At 37.6% G+C, this 21,420-nt stretch overlaps 1 protein-coding gene across 3 annotated transcripts in view; it reads right to left on the minus strand.

Moving 5' to 3' along the window:
* Nucleotides 1-12,317: 12,317 nt before the first annotated feature.
* QSER1 (glutamine and serine rich 1) overlaps nt 12,318-21,420 on the minus strand; it is a 78,609-nt gene continuing 69,506 nt past the window's right edge. For 2 of the 3 annotated variants that reach the window (XM_082627298.1, XM_082627297.1), the window contains 3 exons: nt 19,036-19,188; nt 17,472-17,567; nt 12,318-16,223 (listed from right to left, as the gene is read on the minus strand). In XM_082627298.1, the coding sequence (XP_082483424.1) occupies nt 16,083-16,223; nt 17,472-17,567; nt 19,036-19,188 (390 nt within the window). In that variant the 3' untranslated portion in view covers nt 12,318-16,082. The remainder of the gene's footprint in view (nt 16,224-17,471; nt 17,568-19,035; nt 19,189-21,420) is intronic. The other variant, XM_082627299.1, reaches the window with a different exon arrangement.

Below are 21,420 nucleotides of genomic sequence, written 5' to 3' on the forward strand. Positions count from 1 at the left end.
AGAGGCCTGTCTCAGAGATTATCTCTGGCAGCAGAAGCAGGTCATAAAAAAAGATAACTACTGGGCTTCCCTGGTGGCGCAGTGGTTGAGAGTCCGCCTGCCGATGCAGGGGACACGGGTTCGTGCCCCGGTCCGGGAAGATCCCACATACCACGGAGCGCCTGGGCCCGTGAGCCATGGCCACTGAGCCGGACAAAAAGATAACTACTAATCTCTTTCAGAAGGAACTGACTTCATTTGCAGCAGAGCATGGAGAAGACCAAGCCTAAGAGCATTCACAAGGACAGTGCATGTTTTGGTGAAAAACATTTGGAAGGAGATTCAAGATACATGCTAAACTGTAGGCTGGTTAATTTTCAGAAAAGAACCAGAAATAAGGCAGCAGGAGAAACCCCCCTGGAGTCAGAACAAATACCGAACACTGACCTCAGAAACTATCCCTTCAAGTGAGCCTTGATTGGAGTAATCTGAACAGAAATTTATGCCCAAGCATAAATTAAAAACGAGAGCAATCGGCTGGAAATTAGTGAAGTTTAACCCCAGGTGTGTTCAAGGAAAGACAGGAAGACAACTCTGCCAAAACCACTGTCATCTCGGCATGACTGTGGGCATACCACTTCGCTGAGGGGCAACCCCACAGCTGACGGAATACTAAAAGGTGAAAGACTGGATGCTCCTAAAATCAGAAAGAAGACAAGAAGTCTGCTTTTCAGCATTGTATTAGGTGTCCTAACTGGAGCAACACTGTAAAGGAAGAAGTGAAACTTTCCCTATTTGTGAATGATATGATCTTTTATATAGAAGATCTCAAGGAACCCATTTAAAAATGATTAGAATGTTCACCAAGGTTACAGGGTAAAAACCAAATATACAAAAAAACAAAAATTCAAGTTATCTATTTTTTCTTCAATGAGCTCTGTTAGTTTCTATTCAAGGAATTTGTCCACTTTATCTAACTTGTCAAAGTTTTTTTTTGTTTCTTTTTTGCCTTTCTTATTTTTATGTTTTATATATGTATTTATTCTTTTTCAAATTCTTTTCCCATTTAGGTTTTTACATAATATTGAGCATAATCCCTGTGCTATACAGTAGGTCCTTGTTGGTTGTTCATTTTAAATATAGCAGTGTGTACATGTCAATCCCCAACTCCCTAACTATCCCTTCCACCCAACCTTCCCCCCAGTAACTATAAGTTCATTCTCTGAGTCTGTGAATCTGTTTCTGTTTTGTAAATAAATTCATCTGTATCATTTCTTTTAAGATTCTGCATATAAACGATATTATATATCTCCCTTTCTCTGCCTGACTTACTTCACTCAGTATGACAATCTCTAGGTCCATCCATGTTGCTGCAAATGGCATTATTTCATTCTTTTTAATGGCTGAGTAATATTCCATTGTATATATGTGCCACATCTTTATCCATTCCTGTCAATGGACATTTATGTCGCTTCTATGCCTTGGCTAGTGTAAATAGTGCTGCAATGAACACTGGGGTGCATGTATCCTTTTGGACCATGTTTTTCTCTGGATATATGCCCAGGAGTGGGATTGCAAGATCATATGGTAGCTCTATTTTTAGTTTTTAAAGGAACCTCCGTACTGCTCTCCCCAGGGGCTGTACCAATTTACATTCCCTTCAACAGTGTAGGAGGGTTCCCTACTCTCCACACCCTCTCCAGCATTTATTGTTTGTGGATTTTTTGATGACAGCAATTTTGACTGGTGTGAGGTGATACCTCATTGTAGTTTTGATTTGCATTTCTATATTAGTGATGTTGAACATCTTTTCATGTGCCTATTGGCCATCTGTATGTCTTCTTTGGAGAAATGTCTATTTAGGTGTTCTGCCCATTTTATTGGGTTATTTGCTTTGATGATATTAAGCTGCATGAGCTGTTTGTAAATTTTGGAGACTAATCCCTTGTTGGTCAGATCATTTGAAAATGTTTTCTCTGAATCAGTGGGTTGTCTTTTCATCTTGTCTATGGTTTCTTCTTCTTTTTTTTTTTTTGTGGTACACGGGCCTCTCACTGTTGTGGCCTCTTCCGTTGCGGAGCACAGGCTCCGGACGCACAGGCTCAGCGGCCATGGCTCACGGGTCTACCCACTCCGCAGCATGTGGGATCTTCCCGGACTGGGGCACGAACCCGTCTCCCCTGCATTGGCAGGTGGACTCTCAACCACTGCGCCACTGGGGAAGCCCTATGGTTTCTTTTCCTGTGCAAAAGCTTTTGAGTTTAATTAGGTCCCATATGTTTATTTTTGTTTTTATTTCCATTACTCTGGGAGATGGATGGAAAAAAATGCTGCTGTGATTTATGTCAGAGAGTGTTCTGCCTATGTTTTCCTCTAAGAGTTTTAGAGTGTCTGGTCTTACATTTAGATCTTTAATCTATTTTGAGCCTATTTTTGTGTTTGGGGTTAAAAAATGTTCTAATTTTATTTTTTAAAAATATTTATTTATTTGGTTGCACCAGGTCTTAGTTGCAGCAGGCGGGCTCCTTAGTTGCAGCTTGCGGGCTCCTTAGTAGTGGCATGCAAACTCTTAGTTGCAGCACACATGTGGGATCTAGTTTCCTGACCAGGAATCAAACCCAGGCCCCCTGCATTGGGAGCACGGAGTCTTAACCACTGTGCCACCAGGAAAGTCCCAATATTATTTTTCTTTTTAATATTTATTTTGTTTTTTGTTGTTTTTGGCTGTGTCGGGTCTTAGTTGCAGCACATGGGGTCTTTGTTGAGGCATGTGGGGTCTTCACTGAGGCGTGTGGGATTTTTCATTGCAGTGTGTGGGCTCTTCGTTGTGGCACTGAGCTTCTCTCTAGTTGTGGTGTGCGGGTTTTCTCTCTCCAGTTGTGGCGCATGGGTTCCAGGGTGCGTAGGCTCTGTAGTTGTGGCGTGTGGGGTGCAGAGCACGTGGGCTCCATAGTATGCGGCATGTGGGCTCTCTTGTGGAGGCACGCGAGCTCAGCAGTTGTGGTGCGCGGGCTTAGTTGCCCTATGCCATGTGGGATCTTAGTTCCCCAACCAGAGATCGAACCCATATCCCCTGCATTGGAAGGCAGATTATTTACCACTGGACCACCAGGAAAGTCCCACAGTATTACTTATTGAGGTAGGTTTTACAACCAATTTTATTTCTGTCCTTCATTTTTTCTGATATAAAAACCAGGAAACGTTGTTCTTATAAATAATGGATGAATGAAGGAATAAAAGGTATTTTATTCCCTTTTACTCAATGTCACTGAATTTTGAAAATACACTCTTTCTAAGTTACATGGCAAAACAAATCACGTAGCTATCTATGAACGAAAACAGAGATACGACCTCCAGCAGACCCTCAGAAAAGAAAACTGTAAGGGAAATGGTTTAGTCATAAGCTTGTCATCCCAAAGAGAAGATGTAAGGTGCAAGAAAGAATGGAGGGCAATATGGTAAATATATAAATAAACCTAAGCAAACACTGACTATTTAAAACACTATTGCTTGTTGAGTATTAGAAAACAGGATAGAATTAAAATATGTGGGGGTGGGACTTCCCTGGTGGCACAGTGGATAAGACTCCACACTCCCAATGCAGGGGGCCTGGGTTTGATCCCTGGTCAGGGGACTAGATCCCACATGCATGCTGCGACTAAGAGTTTGCATGCCACAACTAAGCTCACATGCCACAACTAAGGAGCCCACGTGCTGCATCTAATTTCATTGTTTTACATGTAGCTGTCCAGTTTTCCCAGCAACGTTTGTTGAGGAGACTGTCATTCCACCATTGTATAATCTTACCTTTTTTGTCATAGATTAATTGACCATAGGTGTGTGGGTTTATTTCTGGGCTTTCTATCCTGTTCCATTGATCTATATTTCTGTTTTTGTGCCAGTACCATTACTGTTTTTATGACTATAGCTTTGTAGTATAATCTTAAGTCAGGGAGCCTGATTCCTCCAGCTCCGTTTTTCTTTCCCAAGATTGCTTTGGCTATTCGGGGTCTTTTGTGTCTCCATACAGATTTTAAGATTTTTTGTTCTAGTTCTGTGAAAAGATGCCATTGGTAATTTGATAGGGATTGAATTGAATCTGTAGATTGCCTTGGGTAGTAGAGTCATTTTGACAATATTGATAATTCCAATCCAAGAACATGGTATGTCTTTCCATCTGTTTGTGTCATCTTCAATTTCTTTCATCAGTGCTCTTATAGTTTTCAGAGTATAGGTCATTTGTCTCCTTAGGTAGGTTTTCTCCTGGGTGTTTTATTCTTTTTGATGCAATGGTAAGTGGGATTGTTTCTTATTTTTTAATTAATTTATTTATTTGGCTCCGCTGGGTCTTAGTCACGGCACACGGGCTCTTCATTGCCACATGTGGGAGCTTCGTTGTGGCATGCAGGATCTTTAGTTGCAGCATGCGGGACCTTTAGTTGTGGCATGTGGGACCTTTAGTTGTGGCATGCGGGCTCTAGTTCCCTGAGCAGGGGTCGAACCTGGACCCCCCCTGCTTTGGGAACACAGAGTCTTAACCACTGGACCACCAGAGAAGTCCTGGGATTGTTTCTTGAATTTCTCTTTCTGATCTCTTGTTGTCAGTGTATAGAAATGCAACAGATTTCTGTGTATTCATTTTGTAACCTGAACTTTACCAAATTCACTGATGAGCTCAAGTAGTTTTCTGGTAGCGTCTTTAGGATTTTTTATGTGTAGTATCATGTCATCTGCAAATAGTGACAGTTTTACTTCTTCTTTTCCAGTTTGGATTCCTTTCTTTTTCTTCTTCGATTGCTGTGGCTAATACTTCCAAAACTATGTTGAATAAAAGTGGCGAGAGTGAACATCCTTGTCTTGTTACTGATCTTAGAGAAAATGCTTTCAGCTTTTGACCATTGAGTACGATGTTAGCTGTGGGTTTGTCATATATAGCCTTTATTATGTTTAGGTAGGTTCCCTCTACGCCCACTTTCTGGAGAGTTTTTATTCTTAAATGGATGTTGAATTTTGTCAAAAGCTTTTTCTGCATCTATTGAGATGATCATGTGGTTTTTATTCTTCAATATGTTGATGTGGTGTATCACACTGACTGATCTGTGGATATTGAAAAATCCTTGCATCCCTGGGATAAATCTCACTTGATCATGGTGTATGATCCTTTTAATGTATTGCTGGATTTGGATTGCTAGTGTTTTGTTGACAATTTTTGCGTCAATGTTCATCAGTGTTGTTGGCCTGTAATTTTTTTTGTGGTATCTTTGTCTGGTTTTGGTATCAGGGTGATGGTAGTCTCATAGAATGAGTTTGGGAGTGTTCCATCCTCTGCAAATTTTTTGAACAGTTTCAGAAGGATAGGTGTTAGCTCTTCTCTAAATGTTTGGTAGAATTCGCCTGTGAAGCCACCAGATCCTGGACTTTTGTTTGTTGGGATTTTTTAAATCACAGTTTCAATTTCAGTGCTTGTGACTGGTCTGTTCATATTTTCTATTTCTTCCTGGTTCAGTCTTGGAAGGTTGTACTTTTCTAAGAATTTGTCCATTTCTTCCAGGTTGTCCATTTTATTGGCATATAGTTGCTTATAGTAGTCTCTTACGATCCTTTGTATTTCTGTGGTGTCAGTTGTAACTTCTCCTTTTTCATTTCTAATTTTATGGATTTGAGTCCTCTTTTTTCTTGATGAGGCTGGCTAAAGGTTTATCAATTTTGTTTATCTTTTCAAAGAACCAGCTTTTAGTTTGATTTATCTTTGCTATTGTTTCCTTCATTTCTTTTTTATTTTTGGCTGTGTTGGGTCCTCATTGCTGCACGTGGGCTTTCTCTAGTTGCAGTGAACGGGGGCTACTCTTTGTTGTGGTGCACGGGCTTCTCATTGCTGTGGAGCACGAGCTCTAGGCATGCAGGCTTCAGTAGTTGCAGTGCTCAGCCTCAGTAGTTGTGGCACGTGGGCCCTGGAGTGCACGGGCTTCAGTAGTTGCAGCACGTGGGCTTCAGTAGTTGTGGTGCACAGGCTTAGTTGCTCTGCAGCATGTGGGATCTTCCTGGGCCAGGGATCGAACCTGTGCCCCCTGCATTGGCAGGCGGATTCTTAACAACTGCACCACGAGGGAAGTCCCCTGTCTCTACCTTCTTGAGGATATATATTTAGAATAGCTGTTTTATTATCCTTGTTGACTAATTTTCTGTTTCTGTTTCTGTGGATTGATTTTTCTTCTCAAATGAGATGTATTTTCTTGTTCTTTGCATTCCTGGTAATTTTTGATTTGATGACAAAGTTAATTTTACATTGTTGGGTATTGGAAATTTTTTTGTATCTCTTTATGTATTTTTGGGCTTTGTTCTGGGATGTAATTAAGTGACTTAAAAACAATTGAATTTTTTTCAGGATTGCTGTTAAGCTCTGTTAGATGGGTCCAGAACAGCCTTTATTCCAGGCCCAATTTTGTTGCACTAGTGAGACAAAAATCTCCTGAGGATTCTACTAATGCCCAGTGTTACGAAGTCTTTTCAATCTGCCTAGTGGGAACATGAACGCTGCTAGTTCCTGTGTGAGCTCAGGAGATTGTTCTGAGTCTTTCTGGTGGTCCTTTACTTGACCTTGGTAGTTTCCTGCCACATGTAAGCTGGTCAGTCAGTACTTAGTTGGATTCTTGAGGGGAACCCTCTGCAGATCTGCAGAACTCAAGTTTTGTGCAGCTTTCTCCTCTCTGGTACTCTGCGCTTCAAATTCTAGGTTCCTAGGCCTCCCCAAAATCTGAAGTTTGTCTCAATTTAGCAAGACCTACATGCGCTGGGTTCACTGTTCCTGTACTGTGTCCTAGAAACTTTCCAGATAGTAAGCTGTGACAACTGGAGGGCTCAAGTCATTTGTTTCCCTTCTCTCAGATTACTATCCTGTGCTGCCTATTGTTTAAATGTTTGAAAACCATTTTCATAATTTTGTCCTCCTTTATAAGGCAGAGTTACATCTGGTCCCTGTTACTCCATCATGGCTGAAAGTGGAGGTTGCCAGTAAAGTTTTGGCCTCTATCAAGAGCAACAGACGGCATTGAAGGGTTTCCAGTGGTGTTTAAAATCACCGACTGCTCTGTAGAGAATGGATGAAAGGAAAGCAAGATGGGAAGTGGGGGAAACAGCAATTCATAGATTACTATAGTAGGCCATTACTACAGTTGATGGTGGTTAGGACCAGTAAAATGACAGTGGAAGAAGAGAACTGGGGAAAGGTGAGGTTTAGTTAGGAACTGACAGGATGTTATTGCCTGTGTGAATTTCAAAGAATATGTCTCAGTGATGAAACTTTTTTTTTTTTTTTTTTTTTTTTTTTGCGGTATGCGGGCCTCTCACTGTTGTGGCCTCTCCCGTTGCGGAGCACTGGCTCCGGACGCGCAGGCTCAGTGGCCATGGCTCACGGGCCCAGCCGCTCTGCGGCATGTGGGATCTTCCCGGACCGGGGCACGTACCCGTGTCCCCTGCATCGGCAGGTGGACTCTCAACCACTGTGCCATCAGGGAAGCCCAGTGATGAAAGTCTTTGATCTCTATGATGAGGGAGTCTCATTGTGAACCTCTGAAAATCTTATAGCATTTGAGAGCGGTGTATATAAACTGTGTTCTTGCTTCCTGGTAGACCAGAGATAATTTCAAGAAAATCAGTGATGATTTTCACCTTTTCTATGCCATAGTTGATAAGTTAGTGGTTGTTATGGACTGAATGTTATTTGTCCCTCCAAAATCGTATGTTGAAGCCCTAACCCTCAATGTGGTAGGATTTGGAGATGGAGCCTTTGAGAGGTAATTAGAGTTAAGTGAGGTCATGAAGTGAGGGGCACTCATGTTGGGATCAGTGCCTGTATAAAAGACACCACACAGCCTGCTCTCACTGCCATTGGAGGACACAGCGAGAAGGCAGCCATTTGTAAGCCAGGAAGAGAGCCCTCACTAGCAACTGACTCTGCTGGACCTTGGTCTGGGAGTTCTAGCCTCCAGAACTGGGAAAAAATAAGTTTCCGTGGTTTAAGCCACATAGTCTATGGCATTTGGGGAGAGCAGCCCGAGAAGACTAATGCAGTGGTGTTCAGACTCCAGTCAGTGACGACTTCTCATCGTTCTCATTTGGATGGCCATGTGTTTGTTAATGAGCAGTACGGGTATACCTTAAAAAGGCAAATTTTTGCTTTGCAATGCTTCGTGAATGGTGCTTTAATACATAATCTTTTTGATAGTGAATTGTTTGCAAACTCCTGTGGTGATGTTAATGTATTTGCATTAGTGTTGGCTGTGAAAAACCTTAACTTCCTGACTTCTACTTTAGTCAAATAACATTATCTTATAATAAACTCAATGAAGGACTGGCATTGGAAAGACCTTCTGCTCATTTGCCCATTAACAGTTTTTAAGTCATTGATAAAGAGTCTATGTAAACAAGGATAATTTTAAAAATTCATTCTGAAGCCAGGTTCTTTCTGTTAGGCTTGTTGCTAGCGTTTTGAATTTCTCTGCTTCACTGCTTAAAGCCAGCTGCTCTCTGGTGACAGCCCATTCACTTCCATTGACTAAATGGAAGTTAAATATAAGAATTAAGAGAATGGACTCTGGTCTGTTGAGAAGTAAGCACAGAGTGAGAACTCAGAGTGACATGCAAAGGATGCGTTCTATAAGAGATGTTTTCTTCTAAAAATAGAAAGAGAAAGCAGGGAATGGGCCACTGACAGTATTATATTTTGAACTACTTAGAGGTCAACTTGAAAACACTTTAAACTGATTCCAAAGAAACCCCCATTTATCCATTCACCCATCTACTCAACACATACCTATTAAGTGCCTATTGTGTAAAAGTCTCCGTGCTATTGGAGATATCAAGATGAAGACTATGTGGATACTGACCTTAGGTACTTCACAACTGACTGGTGACATCAGACATGATTCTACTTAATCTTATGCTGTGTCACAGATGAACTAAGCGCTGCTGGGGTGTGTGCGTGTATAGGATACCTACTTAATGACTGTGATACAGTCTTGCAAGTTAGTAAAGGATTGTAAATAATGGAGTAAGGCCATTCTTACCATTCTGCTGTCCCTCTCTTTTGGTGCTGCCAAACTGAACCACCTTGCATTTCTCCCAACATTCCAGCCTCTCTATCCAGATTCAGAGATTAACAGCTTTAGAAGACTTTCTTACCTTACTTTCTGGATAAGAAAACATCCAGATTAGGCTTCACATGACGTGCCTGAGGATAGAGCTAGTTTAGTGACAGAACTGAAACAAAACCATTCTCCTGAATACAAACTATTATGCCTTCTTCATCCAGCCCTGTTTAGAAGTCCTCCCAAACTCTGAGGCTCCACTTGATCATTACTGCTTCCATGAAGCCTTCCCTGACCCTCCCCAAGAAATGAACCCTCCTCCCAAGAGTATTTCGCTCACAGTGAGTACATCTAACAGAAACGTTAATTTATTTTTACCAGGACTTTGTTCCCTAGTTATTCTGTCTAGAGAGTCTCAAGCCCCAAAGACAGAGGAATGTGAAGTCCTCGTCCCTGGGCTCTCTCTGCATGAGGGCAAAATGGAGAAAATCATGGCTGCTACATTCACTTTTTCATAAAATACCAGCAACTTTCCTATTATACAAACTCTTGATATTGTCATTTCTTCTGATGTCACAATTACTATTGCTCACTAAGATCATGAACACCTTTATTGCAAAATTCATTGTATACTTTTCTGTTTTTACCTTTTTAATGTTTCCTGTAAATTTCCTTTCATATATCCATTTATTCATCAAATATTTAATGAGAACAGATACTGCACTAGATGCTGGGAATACAATGGTGAGGAAAACACACATGGTCCTATCATCAGACGACAGGACCAAGCAGCCACAACAGTGTGGTAAATCCTACATTAGAGGAATCACAGGGCATGTGATCTGGTCCAAAGGGTTAGAACCTAGTCTGATTACTTTTCTCTAAAGACATACAGATGGCCAAAAGGCACATGAGAAGACGCTCAACCTCGCTTGTTATTAAGAGAAATGCAAATAAAACTACAATGAGGTATCACCTCACACTGGTCAGAATAGCCATCATCAAAAAATCTACAAACAATAAATGCTGGAGAGGGTGTGGAGAAAAGGGAACCCTCCTACACTGTTGGTCAGAATGTAAACTGGTACAGCCACTATGGAGAACAGTATGGAGGTTCCTTAAAAAACTAAAAATAGAGCTACCTTATGATCCAGCAATCCGACTCCTGGGCAGGTATCTGGGGAAAACCATAATTCAAAAAGATATGTGCACCCCAACGTTCACAATAGCCAGGACATGAAAGCAACCTAAATGTCCATCAGCAGATGAATGGATAAAGAAGATGTACATATATACAATAGAACACTACTCAGCCATAAAAAAGAATGAAATAATGCCATTTGCATCAACATAGATGCAACTAGAGATTATCACACTAAGTGAAGTAAGTCAGAAAGACAAAGACAAATACCATATGATATCACTTATATGTGGAATCTAGAGTACGACACAAATGAACCTATCTACAAAGCAGAAACAGACTCACAGACATAGAAAACAGACTTGTGGTTGCCAAGGGGGAGGGAAGTGGGGGAGGGGTAGAGTAGGAGTTTGGGGTTAGTAGATACAAACTATTACAAGCTGAATGGATGGACAAGGTCCTACTGTGTAGCACAGGGAACTATATTCAATGTCCTGGGATAAACCATAATGGAAAAGAATATAAAAAAGAATGTACATGTATCTATAACTGAGGCACTTTACTGTACAGCAGAAATTAACAACAGTGTAAATCAATTATACTTCAAAAAAAAAAAACCTAGTCTGATTAAACAGAAGTGATGTTAAAGTGAAATCTGAAGATTAAAAGATGAAGAATAGTTCAGCAGAGGGAACCTGAAGGCAAGAAAAAACACACGTTCCTTAAGGCTGGGCCACAATGGGGAAAGAAGAACCATTCCTTAGAGGACTTTGTAAACTGTGACAGAGTCTGGGCTAAAGGCAATGAAAAGCCATGGAAAGGTTGTGAAGAGAGGAAGGACAGGAGAAAGATAATTTTGGCTGCAATTTAAGAAAAATTTCTACCATGTCCATTATTTTTAACTCTATGTCTTAAATGATTTTCATTGTTGCCTTATTCTAAATACTGTAAGGAGCTAAATTAACAGAAAATCTGTATTTGATTTGAGAGAAAACAATAAACTATATACATCATAGATAAATTACATAAAACATAAGCTATTCTTATAAAGCAATTTCTTGACTCCTGATTAACATCACAAATAGATAAGGCTTAACAATAGACTAATAGGTAACTGTATCTTCCTTTTATTTGAAACCAGTCAGTTCTAAATTATTCATGCTAACTGAAGAACAGATACATACGTAACCTAAAATGATCAATGATCCAGATAATTTCTATTTCACTTAGGAATGTGCTTTTCAATTTTCATTTGAACATAGGTGTCTCTGAAATTTAGGACTTTACTTAAAGCCATACCACAGAAATGGGCCAATCCATACAGGCTTAAATCTTGTGACCCATCCCATAATGGGAACTAACAGTATGTTCTAGGCTGATGTCAAGACTTAGTAGAGAGTGACTTATATCTTTTTAAAATACAGTTGTCATATTCTCTGACTTTTTTTGTACAGGAATGAGTAGTTTTATTATTTTTCTGGTAATAAAAACATTTCCACATGGAAAGCAAAGAGTAGAAGTATCCTCTTTCACATCTTCCTTGAGAAGGTCACGTTAAATAATTGAGTTTAGAGAGCTTCTCTGAGATACAAAGTATATTTTTTTAAAAATGCTAATAAAAAGAACCATATAGTAACAAGACATTAACAAAGCAGTGTAGTATAAGTACTATTATTTAGGTTTGCCATATGTATAATTTGAATAATGACTATTTTCTAAAATATATGAATGATGACCATTTTCTAAAATGAACAGCAATTTCAGCAGCCAGTGGAGAATAAAGCAGAGATGTTACAGAATTTTAAAAATTTCTGATAGAGGTCATTGCTTAAAGATTTATTTTTGTACTGTGTAAAAAAAATCAAGGAATGAAAAGTGCTTTTATAATCAAAACTAAAACCTAGCAAATATGCTGACAATATTTTTACTTGAAATACTTAACATTTAAAAATATTACATGAAAGTAAAGGCAGAAACTTATTCTGAAAATTAAAGGATCAGTCAAGACAAAATCCTTTTTACTTATTCAACAGTTTATATAGATAATAAAAAGTATCTGGATATCAGCAATTACTTCTAGCTATGCATTATTTTCAAATAAAAATTAGAAATTATAGAACGTATACTTCTTTATAGGAGGAAAAGTGCTAAAAGAGTTGTATCTTAACACAGAAACTCCTAAATACTTTCTCATATTGTCAGCTGAAGCTGAATAATTCATCAAATATTGACTTAATCATTTGAGAAAATGATGGGTGGGCCCTTTACCATTTGTACCTAATAACTTTACTTAGGACTCTATAATGTATGTTGAATCTGCAACATGAGATGCATGGATAATACCTCAGTTTTCAATTCTTAAAAATAAAAAAACCAAACCCCAAAACATTCTGATCTTGTTGTTTAAAAAATTGTTTTCATTTTAATGATCTGAGTTAGTAACAAACAAATATACAAAATTGTCTTTCACATTTCCATACATTGTATTATGGACCACTTAAAACTCTGGACTACAAATGCAGGTTTCTTTGTATCCTTAACTTCAATTATTGTCACTTATAAATAACAGTGATTTGCCAAAACATGCATTTGTGAACACAGGTGCCAAAAGTCGTACGTGTAAGTTAATGTACAATCAATAGTGTACATTGTTCATTTGTGCAGTTATGTGTCAAGTGTAATTGACACAGAAGCAGTTATCCTGGGATATTTCACTCTTTGAAAAGTATTTCTGAGAAACAGATGGAACTACAGTTTAAAACAAAATTGTATTTTATAGATACAATTAAATTCACAACGTGCACATCTGAAGCAACTTCTGGGACCCAAAGCTGATTCAGTAACCCTGCTGCCATATTAGCTTTATGGGTATATCTCCAAAATCACAGGTTGGAAAATAGCTGCTTTAACAAAAATAAATATGTATACTAAAAGGAAAGTGAGACTTTGAAAACAGTAATGATGTGAGTCATCTATAATTTTCACTGTTTTAGAAATTAAAAGAAATTTAGAAAGTTAATCTGAATATTTTCTAGGCCATTTTAATTTTAAATTTTTCCATCTCATCAATGTTTTCTATCTGATAGTATAATAGAAAAATGGGCAGTTTCTATTGTTTACTATAATTCATAAATCATTATAAATTCATGACTTCATTAGAAGATCAATTAAGTAGAAACTGGGTCATCATGAAATGGGAATAAGGAGGCCCCTTTTCTCTAACCACTAATCTGAACTAGAAGTAAATACCAATACAAAGTGATTTTTTTAAGGAGTAAATCGTTTCTAGGTTTCTGTAGGTAGGAAAATCCAATCTTTCTTAAACAGGTTTTCCTGGGTTGTAGCAACATGTGCTTTATCTCTTGAACTCCATCTACAACCTAAGGTTATTCCTATATTATACATTTCAAACTCCCTGGCAAGGAATGTGAATGCTAACCAGCTAGGTATTTATTCAACTTCGTACAAAGAAAGGACTCATGTATGGATGTCATACTAATAGTCCCACGTCACTAAGGCCTGAGTTTGATGTCTTCGCCTATGCTATATGGATCAAATGACAGAAGATGGTGCAAAGCAACTGGCTCTCCTCCAGGCAGTATCACACACTTGGCCTCTGATTTGACTAATATGAATACAACTGCAAACAGCTGGAAGGGCAACTGCAGTTGAAAAGGAAATGGGTTATTTTCTACAGGAAACAAGGAAAGGTCTCTGTTTTCCATGGGTCTTATCATGAAGGAAATGTGGCTAGTGATTTCAAACGTGTACTTCAAGAGTTACCTAAGTGCAGGATGGCTTTTAAAAATGTTTAAACCATCAATGATTCAGGGAAGTAAGCTGGGGGAAATAACGTAAAGGTGTATACTTACAACACTACGTTAGGAGATGTAGTTATCTACTTCTGCACTTTGGAAATGAAAGAAACCAATTCTGTCCAGAGTCAATATCAGAAAGAAATATGGCTGCTTCCTACTCTTCTCCACTTAGCAAAATTAATTTTATGATGCTCTCACTGCTGATATTCTCTCATTTGAGTTAGTTAGGCAAAATGAATCTAATAGGTTGCTTTTATTTTCAAAATAAGCTGCCTAAACAGGTTTTCAAAAGACTTTCAGAAATGGAACATTTAATCCTTGAGAGAAATTTCCATGATTATCTTGTCTAATGGCAGGTACAAGGATTGTTGGATTAAGGATTATTGCTTTCAATAAGATAACCATCAGAAATAAATATGTAAGCTTAACTCAAATACTCATTTTTCACCCAATGCTACAATGTTTATCCTCAAATCAAGTCATGTGTTACTTTTAATTCTTTGCCAGTTTACCAAGGTTTTAAGTGTAAGAAGTTGGCCTGTTAACTCAAAATCAAGACAATAGCAATATCCACATAAGCACGTCTTATTTGGGCATTGAGCAGTAACACTGCTTTCTTGATAGGACTTACTTAAGGCACTAAATGGTGGTAAAATAAACAAAAGTATGATGATTAACAACTTCTTTAGAATCGTAAAAAAGGAGATCATTTAGAAGGACACTAGTAAATCTTTTTCTCAAACGAATAAGGCATCCTGTTGGCAAACACAAATAAAACACAAGGTCATGTTGAACCTAATACATTCATGGTCTCAGCTAAACTACTTGAAGAAACACTAGCTATCAAACTAAAGAGAGCTACAATAGCATATATAAAGGTTGGAAAGGCACCAAAAGGAGGGCTCTACCACTTCCAGTTCTAAGAGTTGGGTAAGCTGTGTTTAACACTGCATGTAGTCTAATTATAAATTTTATTCTTCAAAATGTATAATGTGGTTAATTTTTACTTCGACAAATCAGTTAACCAAGTGCTAGTTTACTAAGAAATTTATTTTCATGAATTAGAAAATTCCTGCAGTGTCTAACACAACCCCATTTATAAAGCTAAACTAATTCTAGTACTGAATGCATATTCTGGATAACACTGAAGCAAATCTGTATAAACAAAAATGGTTACCTCAAGATAGAATTCACAATAGAAATTCAATATATAACTAAATAAGATTTACTGAAAAATAATGAAAAGTGTAGTACAGATACATCAAACATAATTATAACCACAACACTTTCCTTGTGAAAAATACAACTATTAGTGAAATAAAACGTACAATTGAAAATTTTTCCAAAGGAAAAACAGTATAAAGGAAAATACTTTTCTTTGAGATAGGGAAAATAGTAGGTCATTGTTTTTTCATCACCATATAATTTGACACAAAAAACAGTCATAGAATTGCACCAATTCCACATCCAGTTTCCTGAACATGTTAAGAGTAAAAGGAGTTCATAAACCAGAATGCAGTTTCTGAATTTTACATTTTAAACCGATGATGTTCTCATACAGAATGTCACATCACACCAGATACGTTTACATAATGTACAATACTTTCCATTTTGTGGTCAGACATGAATATTAACATACGTTTTCTGCCACCTCTCTTTCATTCTGGTGTTTAGTCGGAGTCAGGAAAAAATAATCATGTTACTTAAGTGTTATCTCTCTAGCAATAAAGAAAAATTATATTTAGTGCATGCTTCATCATTTGTCAAAAAACATTTCTGAAAATAAAACTCAGTTACCCAATGGTTTACAAAGTAGAAAAATCATTCATTAGGATAAAAACGTGGTGGGATTTTAGGTCCATTTCCAAAGGACTGACTTCCTTGGCAGCACCACTGTCCTTTAGCAGAGACCAGGATGCAAGTTCATGATCAAAGCAGGCGTGCTTGCAGGAGACCACTGCTTGACATTCAATTATCTGAGGCCCCTAGACCCCCTTTGACCACCCGCCTCTGCCGTCTTATTAGTGCTAGAAAATAGATGGAATTTTTGTGAAAATGTTAGGAACATTTCTGCTGTACATGATTTAGAAGTTCTCCAAATTTTTCAAATAGGTCTTCCACCCATTTTACATTTTTCATACAAAGTTGGACAATTTCTTCCTGTCCTAAATCTTCATTTTTTTTCTGCACAGAAGAAATCTAAAATAAAAAGAAATACCAAATTGGTTTATACTTATCACTTTATAAGCTCTTCATGAGGGCTTACTGTTTCTATATCCTGAATGAAAAGAGGATTTATAAATTCACCTACAAGTACAGATTTTTTTAAAAAAATTCCATCCACGGAGAATGACTATTTCATATAAATTTGGGTGGTCTAATCCTATCATTTTTGACTACATGGGGGCAGGGAGGAAGGCTAGGAAAAGTGGTTCAAACTTTCTCAATTACTTCCATTTGTGTTAAAAGCCGAATGACAAATTTTGGGGTAAGTTCTGCGTTTCAGGGCATTGTAAAAATAGCCAACATACTTTACATGACCATCTTTACTTTCTCCTTTGCTAGACAGAGGTTAGATTTATGAACGTCTTTCCATACCAGACCATTATCAAACACATGATTGTACAGCCTTGAGCCAACTTAACCCTTTTGAATTAAAAAACTGATAATGCTTGTCAAAAAAGCTTACTGTCTACAACCATTTAACCTCTGAGATTAATCCTTACATCCTATCCACCAAGTGTTATTATGGTCATACATAATTTCTGAGCAACTTAAATTGATACTTAAAAGTTACAATTCAATTTTGACTATCATTTCTTCATGCCAAGGGACAAAACTCCCATTTTCTCTGCAATTAACTGGGATAAGGCCATTCTACAGATAAGGAGGACAGCAAGATATTCAAAGCAGTGACTAAAGTGAATTAATTAAAGCAGTATCATTATACATTATGAGAGAAGAAAATGCAATAAAGTGCCATTTATTATGGCAACGTAAAGCAACGTAACAGCTTAAAAACATTACCACTTACAGCTCCTATGTGCTGGTGAGCCTCAGATTAATCTGAGCACAACGCTTAGAGTATAGACACATTTTTTAAAACAATTTTTAACAATTCTCTTTAAAACATTAAAAAATACTGTAGCTAACTAGTGCATATAACAAAAAAGAAGCAGACTCACAGATACAGAGAACAAACTAGTGGTTACCAGTGGGAGGTGGGAGGGGCAATATAGGGGCTGGGGAGTGAGAGGTACAAACTGCTGGATGTAAGACAGGCTACAGGGATATATTGTACAACACAGGGAATATAATCAATATTTTGTAATAACTGTAACTGCAGTGTAATCTTTAAAAATTATATATATAAATGCTACAGCTACAGTCTTCTTAAAGTTCAGAAAAACATACATTTCTTTTTTAAGTAAATGAAAAAGTAATTACCTCATCTTTACATATGAGATAAACATGATATTTATAATGATGGAGTGAATGATACAAAGAATACAACTGTATTTTCTCTGGATCAACGGCAAACTCCTATAAAAAGAAAAGAGTTTATAGATACATTTATTTCATGGAGCATCTGAACTAAGAATACTTTTATGAAAATACTAGACCAAAAGTCTCAATGGAAATCTTAAAAATGACTTATATGGCTAGATATTAATATGTATTAATATGGACAAGAGACTTATTCAAAATAAGATTTTAAATTGTATTTTAAAATCTTTATTCTTTTTCCTGAATATAAATATACACTATTTCAAAAAAGTTAAACATTACAAAAAATTTAAACAGTAAACATAGAAGATGACTTACAAGGTAAAAGAATTCTATAATTCTTGCCTCAGAGGTAAACAAGGTTAACAGTATGTCACATATTCTTCCATGTGCATGCTTCCATATGTATAACATATATCAATAACACTAATTTTGTAATGGGAAGGGAATCATACTATATATATTGTTTTGCAATTTTATTTTTTTTTATTTTTTTTTTTATTTTTTATTTTTTTTTGCTGTACGCGGGCCTCTCACTGTTGTGGCCTCTCCCGTTGCGGAGCACAGGCTCCGGACGCACAGGCTCAGCGGCCATGGCTCACGGGCCCAGCCGCTCCGCGGCATATGGGATCCTCCCAGACCGGGGCACGAACCCATATCCCCTGCATCGGCAGGCGGACTCTCAACCACTGCGCCACCAGGGAGGCCCTGCAATTTTATTTTTTATAACATTTTCTTTAACCAAAGTAAAACTTGAATATCTTTCTATTTATTAAGCACCACCCTCCCAACAGAAATTATATGAGGGCAGGATTTTGGACCATTTTTCGCTGTTGTATTCCTAGTACTCAAAACTATATTTGGTATACTACAGGTACCAAATTTTTTAATTGAAAGAATGAATGAATCTATCTCTTCTTTTTAAAAAGTACATAATATTACATTATCTGGGTGGCTCTTTATTTATTTAGTCTCACGCTGGTGATATGTAACTGGAATTGTTCTTACAACTAATTCTACAATGAGCAAAGGCATATGGTTTTATGCATTTGTGAATGATTCTACAAAACACATTTTTGATGGGGAACTGATATGTTGCTAAACTGCTTTCTGAAAAGGCAATAATTTAGACTATGTTTGAAAATAAATGAATTCCAATTTTAATAATTTTACATATATGGAATATTGAATCTTATGGAATATGTGCACATCCACTTATCTGTATGCATTTGTACCCAGTGACACACAAAAATATTAAAAATATAAGCATGGGATGATTGTTAGTCTTATTTAGAAAATTTGTGAGCACTCACCATATACCAGATACGGTGAAAAACAAAGAGTAAGAACGAGTCCCTATTCTGTAGGCCAGAGCTGTTCATTCTTACCTGAAAACACTTCACATTTAACAACAGAGTAAAATATTTGCTTGTTTCAATGTTTGAAGTAGGATTTATATTGACAACTAGAAAATGTATAATTACATCAATCAATATATACTTACTTGTGCAGATTTAGTAGTTGTTTTAGAAGTTCTTAGAGTTTTTTTATTATAAGCTTTGCCATTCATTTTGATTTTAGAAATAGCAGATCCCCCACTTTTTGTTTTAGAGTCTCGAGTAATTATTGTTAGTTCAGGAAAACTTTCCAAGGCATTCTTTAAAATAAAATAAAGCAAAAATAACTGACATCAGAAGAAAAGTGATCTCAACTACTTCCAGCTATTCAAAACTTATTTTTAAAAAATATAGAAATATATTCATACATGTACATATACACAAAAAATATATGTGGGGGGGTACTGATGGGGTGCGGTAAATATATACAATCTATACATACATACACAAACATATGTGGGGTGTTAAACATGGCCACAAATTCTCTGTAGCTCCTCCCATCAAGATGTGGAACCTATTTCCCCATCCCCTGGATCTGGGCCAAACTTATGACCTGACTTAAGCAACAGGATGTGACACTATGGGGACTCCCGAATGAGTAAGACTAGTAATGCCTCTCTGGCTTCAAGGCAGGGGAAAGAAGGACATTTGTAAGCTTCAACTGTTTATAAACAGTTTCAACCTTCAAGGCCACTCTTTTCCAAACGCTATATAGGTTCCCAAGCACCTGGTATTGTGACCCCTCAAACAGTGCATTTGAAAACAACTTAATTTTTTAAATAAAAGTGTAGGAGTGAACTGTTTCATTAATAGAAATAATAGAATTTTTGGCATTTCCTACCATAGTGAGCTATTTGTTTCTAGCTTCATTCTAACTTTTAATACTGTGTGCACATTTTGGCTTTGAAATGCAAATTGCTATAAATGAAAACTATCTATCATAGACATCACTATTATCATTTATAGTTATATTAAATAACTATAATTTCAAAATTAGAAATTTTGTGTTTTTTTCTGTGAAAACAAGAATATGAAAATGAATTTTTCAGTTGTTCACCATAAACTATTGCATAAGATTTAAATATCTACTGAGGGCTTCCCTGGTGGTGCAGTGGTTGAGAGTCCGCCTGCCGATGCAGGGGACATGGGTTCGTGCCCCAGTCCAGGAAGATCCCACATGCCGCGGGGCGATTGGGCCCGTGAGCCATGGCTGCTGAGCCTGCGCGTCCAGAGCCTGTGCTCCGCAACGGGAGAGGCCGCAACGGTGAGAGGCCCGCGTAACGCAAAAAAAAAAAAAAAAAAAACTTTTCTACTGAGTCTATTAAATTCCAAGTGGTGGCTTTATTTTTCTTTTTTTAAGAGTTATTTATTATTTATTAATTTAATTTATTTATTTTTGGCTATGTCAGGTCTTAGTTGCGGCACGCGGGATCTCCACTGAGGTGTGCAGGCTTCTCTCTCTAGTTGTGGCATGCAGGCTCCAGGGCGTGGACTCTGCAGTTTGCGGCACACAGGCTCTCTAGTTGAGGCTCATGAGCTCAGCAGTTGTGGTGCATGGGCTCAGTTGACCCGCAGCACGTGGGATCTTAGTTCCCTGACCAGGGATCGAACCCGGCTCCCCTGCATTCTAAGGTGGATTCTTTACCACTGGACCACCCGGGAAGTCCCGGTGGCTTTATTTTATTTTATTTATTTATTTATTTATTTATTTATTTATTTATTTATTTTCTTTTTGCGGTACGCGGGCCTCTCACCGTTGCGGCCTCTCCCGTTGCGGAGCACAGGCTCCGGACGCGCAGGCTCAGCGGCCATGGCTCACGGGCCCAGCCGCTCCGCGGCATGTGGGATCTTCCTGGACCAGGGCACGAACCCGTGTCCCCTGCATCGGCAGGCGGACTCTCAACCACTGCACCACCAGGGAAGCCCACATGTTATACTTTGAATAAGAAAAGGCGGGAAATTTTTGACTAAGTAGCTTCTATGATATATTTTCTGAGTTTAGATTAGTTTTTTGTTCTCTATTTCTGGTAACACCAAAAACCAATTTATAGTGCCAAGATACATTAACAGACGTATATACCTCCTACGATTAGGTGAGGATCAATTTTTCCCTAGATACTGAGTAATGCAGGCAAGTAAAGGGAATTTTGATAACTGTGCTAAAGCCAATTTTAAGTATATATGAAATGTGAAATTTTTAAAGAGGTTTAAAAGAAAAACAAGATTGGAATACAGTAGTTTAAAGGAAGTATTTTTGAAAACATTTGGAAATTATTATATATAAGGAATACAAGATGAATATAAAAACCTGAAAAATGAACTTAAGCAGAGAAAAGCAAATGATTAACACTAAGAATACACTTAATAAAATAAAAAAACAAGCTCAGACAAGACTCATAATGAATAAAAATCAAATTTTTGTTGGGTGGAAAAATCTTATAAAACTGAGAATGACTTCCCAAAATTTTCTTTCCTATTATATCTAAGACTGT

This window comes from Mesoplodon mirus, assembly GCF_964341445.2.
Source record: "Mesoplodon mirus genome assembly, chromosome: 7".
Taxonomy (NCBI): Eukaryota; Metazoa; Chordata; class Mammalia; order Artiodactyla; family Ziphiidae; genus Mesoplodon; species Mesoplodon mirus.